This window comes from Protobothrops mucrosquamatus, unplaced genomic scaffold, assembly GCF_001527695.2.
Source record: "Protobothrops mucrosquamatus isolate PMUCROS unplaced genomic scaffold, P.Mucros_1.0 scaffold1951, whole genome shotgun sequence".
Classification (NCBI taxonomy): Eukaryota; Metazoa; Chordata; class Lepidosauria; order Squamata; family Viperidae; genus Protobothrops; species Protobothrops mucrosquamatus.
This window is the reverse complement of record NW_015388070.1, coordinates 111362-116963: the sequence shown is the minus strand read 5'-3', so window position 1 is coordinate 116963 and position 5602 is coordinate 111362. Positions and strand designations below refer to the sequence as shown.

The 5602-nt window shown below is 36.0% G+C and overlaps 1 protein-coding gene across 1 annotated transcript in view; it reads left to right on the top strand.

The window, feature by feature from the left end:
- Positions 1 to 3786, top strand: part of LOC107294458 (calpain-1 catalytic subunit) — a 51580-nt gene extending 47794 nt beyond the window's left edge. The window contains exons 21-22 of the mRNA XM_015823690.1: positions 358 to 416; positions 716 to 3786. Coding sequence (XP_015679176.1) covers positions 358 to 416; positions 716 to 742 — 86 coding nt within the window. The 3' untranslated portion in view covers positions 743 to 3786. The remainder of the gene's footprint in view (positions 1 to 357; positions 417 to 715) is intronic.
- Positions 3787 to 5602: the final 1816 nt, after the last annotated feature.

Below are 5602 nucleotides of genomic sequence, written 5' to 3'. Positions count from 1 at the left end.
GTGGTTCACACTGGAAGGTCTTATCAGGAAGTGATAATATTATAGCTTGTGTAGACAGCTTTGTTGACTTGCTTCTTAGTTGTCTGTCCTTACGTGTTTGCAGCTGCAGATTGCAGCCTAACACGTAGGCATGAAGAAGTGTAGAATTAAGCATACTGAAGGTTACAAGATGGAGTGACTTATGCTATATTCCAACAATTACCAAAATAAGTCTTTTTTTTTTTAGTGGTTAGCTCTTCCTTTGATTGTCCAAAGTTTGATGTGTGAGCTCATTGGAGGAACTAGTTGATGGAAAAGGTGGAATAAAAATTCTTTACCTAAATGACTTTTCTCTTTATTTTTTTAAACACATTTCAGGATTCTTCCATAGTTTGGATTCAGAAGGCACTGGGAGTGCTGTGATGAACCTTGCTGAGGTAAGGAAGTTAAGACTGTTTTTGTGTGTGTTTAATTACCACTTTTTATTTTTGGACATCATCTGGATATGGCAGAAGAAATTAGCAAATTAGAAGAGATAGAAGGAAAAAAAACAAAGGTTTAGACTTGTTTGGATAGATAACAGTGTTTTCATTGAATTGTAGGAGACAAAAAACTTGAGAAAAAACTAGCTTTAAAGTAGCTTTAACACTTAATTTCTACATAATTTCGAAAAATAGGGCAGATTATAGCCTAGTATATCATTCTGAGCTTCTTTGTTGCTTTCTTTTCTCCACAGTGGCTGACATTCACAATGTGCGGCTAATGCAGTGATGGCACTTCATAAAGACCACCTAAAGAAACTAGGCTATCCTGAGTGTCTTCCATATGTCGGATCTACAGACATAGGATGGCCCATCAACCCTATCTGTTCTTTGCCACTGCATCCAGTCCAGAACCTGCTTTCTTCTTCCTCTCAGCAAAAGACCCAACAATATCCTGTGATTTATGTTCTCTCAGATTTACATGTCAAAGCTTCTTCAGGAAGCAGGCTATTTCCTGCTGTTAGCATAGCTCTTGACAGCAGCATTTTAGGAACTGGGGAAAAGCGAGTGAGGGGGCACGGATGCATGTTTGTTCATACATTGCATGCACATTTTAGTTATGTTATTGAGCTTATCAAGAGGGACTGCCTTTGGGAGTTAGCAAGAGGCAGGATTGCAGTTCAGTTAGTCTTACCCTCTTCACTGGCTATGGCTGATTTTGACCTTGCAAGAAAGCCTCACTCTCTTTGCTGGGCAGTTCTGCATCTACTACTTAGCTTTTTTTTTCTGTGGGAAAGTTACAAAGGGAATTGCGTCCCTAATTCAACTTTCAACACAATGCTTTTAAAGTAATGCAGTGACACTCTGAAGTAGTGCCAAAGGTTGGTGAAATCAGGCATTTGCCAAGACGACTAAGAATCTACTGTCAAAAAGGGCCACTATTTTCACTTTATGAAAGAACTCAACGAAGTCAGAGGCAGAGGGAGAACTCTCAGTTTAAAAGCCCTGTTTCTTCTAAGGGATGGGACTGCATTGAGAGTCCCTGTATTTCATAAACTGTACCAGAAACAGAAGTGATCCATAGTGAGGTTTCTCTTTGTTCACTATTAGATTAGAAAAGCTAATCATCCAACTCATTAGAACAGGCTGAGCTAAGCAACTTGTCCTGCTAGATTTGTACAAAATCCTAGGTAGAAAATGGTTGAAAAACATCTTTACCAATGACCACACTGGAGAGCGTAGCCCCCCTTCCCCCGCATCCAACGTAAGAACAGTCTTTCTAGATTTATGAATTTAAAGTTTTAAAAACTAATATAGAAATAGTGAAGTGTGCTGAAGGGTATGCTTTCCTATTTTTTTTTTAATTTATCTCCACTAGAGCTTGGAGATTTTTAACAATGAAAATACTTTTTTTTTTAAGCAAAACTAAAGTGTCTCTTGAATTTTATGTTTTATACATAGTAAATGAGAACATCAACATATTACAAACATAGCCTTCTATTTCAGAATATTTTCTGTTCCTATGCAACTAAAGATGTTGTTCTGACAGGGTCTGGTGAATGGGCTAGACTTCTGTTGAAGTTGTAAGCATAGATCAGGTCACCACATGCCTTGTACTCCAAGCTTTAAGAGCAATATCTTGTGACTTAATTGAAGGAAAATGTTATTTCTGAGTGTTGTTTCCAATCATGCCTCTGACTTGTCCTTGGCTAAAAATATCTCTTTTTTTTGCTAATAGCTTTAATATTCTGAAGGTATCTGAGTGGAATAAAATGTCTACACAGGAAATACAGTACTTGTAGATCACTTCTTACTACTAAGTCGCTGTAGTACTATTGAATAGAATATCCTTTCAGGTAATGCTTCCCATCCTACATTCATTGAATAGGACCAGGCTAAATGTTCCCATCTAATCTGCAGTCTCATCTTTCTGCAAATGTCCAACTTGCATAGTTAAGTAATTATGCAAAACGGGAGTTTGTGCTGTATAGACATGATCTCAAAATTGTGGTCTTATTCTTGATTAACAAGCACAAAACAACCATTTATAAGAATATCTACTAAAGCCTAATGCTTTTAAGTTAGAAATGTTGCAGAGGGGGATCCTATGTTATTGGGCACTAAATGAAGATTGTGAGAGGAGTATGCTTTACTAACCAAATAAGGAAATTATTTATATCTTCTGGGCCTTCGTAGGAAGATTATTCATTTGATTAAAAGGATGAGGTCACCACTCTGTAATCTATTCCTTTAAAAGGAGGGGGGGACCCTGTTTTCTGTATTCAAGTCACATACACTAAGAAAGTGCAGATTTGCAAAGTGCATACAGTAAACAGTACATTCTTTCCCCAAGAGTTAGATTTTCAGAAATCTTTACAAAAACTGCTGCTGGAGAAAAGTGGGAGTAGAAGATTAAGTTTGTAATATGGATCTGAGGTTTAGGTAGTTAAGTCCCAGCAGGGGAAGAGGGGCCAATGTGCTGAACTAGGACTACCAGATCTGGGCTTTAGAAGTACAAATGGCTACTAAATGGCATAGTTCTGTGCATTTATTTCACTTGACATTGTAGTCATCCACAGCTTCCATATCACTCCTGTAATAATAGAATATTCCTCTGCGCAATATTGATCCAAACTCATGCCTTGGTTGTGTCCAGAGGCTGGCAATGACGTCACTGCTTTCTTGCAAGGATGTATATACTCTCTTGCTGCCTTCTCCCAAATTGCAACATATGTAAAATAATAGAAATTTATCAAATTCTGTTCATACATATTTTGTGTTTGTGTGTGTGCATGCATGCAATTCTATTAATAATGGTTAAAATTATTGGAAACAAATGGATTTTACTAGGAACCATTTGTCAAAGCAGGTTTCATAAATATTTTTACAAAAATTTGCAGACTACGTTAAAAAAAAAAACTACTGTTCAATTGCATGAAAAATGTTATATACTGTATACTACCAACAACTAATTATGAAACATCCAAGGATAAAAATACCATTTATGCTTTGTTAAAATGAAAAAAATAACATAATGGAAGGGTACTGTTTCCAAAATTAAATGTACCATGTATTTGCTGCTTGTACAGGGTAAGATGGTTAAAATTCAGAAAAGGTGGAAGTAAATGCAACCTAGTGTCCAAGCCATATCTGTATTACTTTTACAGTCTTAAAAATAGGAGGAATTGTCTGCAGATAGAAAAACCTGATTCTGATGAAAGATTCTTGGAAATTCTAATGGTTGAATATTATTTCATAAGCTTCTATTGAACTGATTGCAATATTTCTGCCTTAATATAGATATGAATGGTTTTACCTGCCATAATCAGCATGGTTGCTTTTGTTTATTTTATACCAGAAATTGTAGTCTATCAACAAGTGTAACGGAACTAATCAATACGTGACAAAGTAAGCTCATAAATGTCATCAAAATATAATTAAGTTGGAAGAGTAGAAAAGTTGGAACTATTAAAGCTATAACATTTCAGAATAACATAATAAGAAAGTTGGAAGGGACCTTCTAGTCCTTATTCAGACAGGAAACCCTATGACATTTCAGACAAATGGTTGTCCAATCTCTTTTTAAAAACTTCCAGTGTTGGAGCATCCACAACTTCTAGAGGCAAGTACTTCCAATGATTAATTGCTTTAGCAATTAATCATTGGAAGATTGATTCGGTCCTTGATTAGGTTGATTCGGTCCTTGATTAGTTTTCACCCATTGCTTCTTTTCCTGCCTTCAGATGCTTTGGAGAATAGGTTGATCTTCTTTGAGGCAACTCCTTAAATATTGGAACACTGCTATCATGTTACCCCAGTCATTCTTTTAATTAAACTAGACATACCCAATTCCATTGATCCTAGCCTAAACTAGAAATATCCAATTTCCACTGATCCTAGTATAAACTGTACTGTAGGAAGAGGTAGCAGTCTTAATTGGTCTCTCTGAAGTAGTATTGCATGATGCATACAAGAAACACAAAAGCGGGTGAAAATATAAAATCCAATCCAATTCTATATTTTATTCAGAAACCAGCAGGTGGCATAATAGCTCTTTTAAGACAGATTGCTATCCTGCCTGTTACTCTTAGATTCCTAAAATGACTGGAAGATGACTGTAACTTGGTTTAAGAATACAGGGAAGTGTTTGTTAGATTGGCTTAAGGGAAATTATGCTCATTCATTGCTTTAATATATAACTCAGAATGAGAACTTAAAGATCCTCAAAGAATTTATGAATAGCTATCTTAAATTTATGTTGGACTAGTATAAAACAATATATTAAACAGTATTCCAGGTAAGTAGTCCCTATTTTGTTAGATTGGATTCATATCACCTGGAAGGGCTGAAAGAAATTAATGCAAAATTGATGTGCCTTGAACTTTCTTATTTTTTTGTGTGCCTTATTTTAGAATAGCTCTACTCCTATTATGCTTTTTTAGAATGATCCTTTTTTGGAAAGTGGAAATGACAGAGATTATTTCTGTAAAACTTTAGAAATACTTTTCTTCTTTAATTTTGCCATGGCACTGCTCCCGATTGATAAGTTAGCTACCAATTTATAGTATGATTTTTTTTTCTAAACAATTAAACTGGAATCCAGGTTATTTCCAATTTGAAAGTGTTCTGGAAAAAAAACAACCCCAGAATGGGATCTAAAGAAAACAAAAGCTTCTCCTATGTGGAATTAAATATATATGCAGCCGTTTGAGTCATCCAGAAATTAAAATTTGATCCAAAAGTCAGCTGTTGCAGGAAACGAGCTCTTAATGTTTATCCCAAGTATTTATTTAAATAGAGAAAAATCTAACTCTTAATATCCTTCAGCTTGGAATAGTAATAAGCTTTCATGGACTTCCTGTGCTCATTTGGCATGAGCATTCATCATGCTAGGTGGCTACAACTAAAAAACCATGTGCCAAGCTTCCAACAAGCGCAGTTTGTTCTTTCCTTCCTGGGTACTGCTTCTGTTTCGGTTCAACAGTCCAAAACCCTGGGAGTAAGAATGTATCCTGATGTTCTGTCTTTAGAGACAGTATATTTAGAATCACACAAAGCACTGCCCTGGTAAGGCTTTGTGGGAGGCCAGCATGCTTTTCCTGTGTTTTGGGATTAGCTGCACCTCACAGCTGGATATGAAA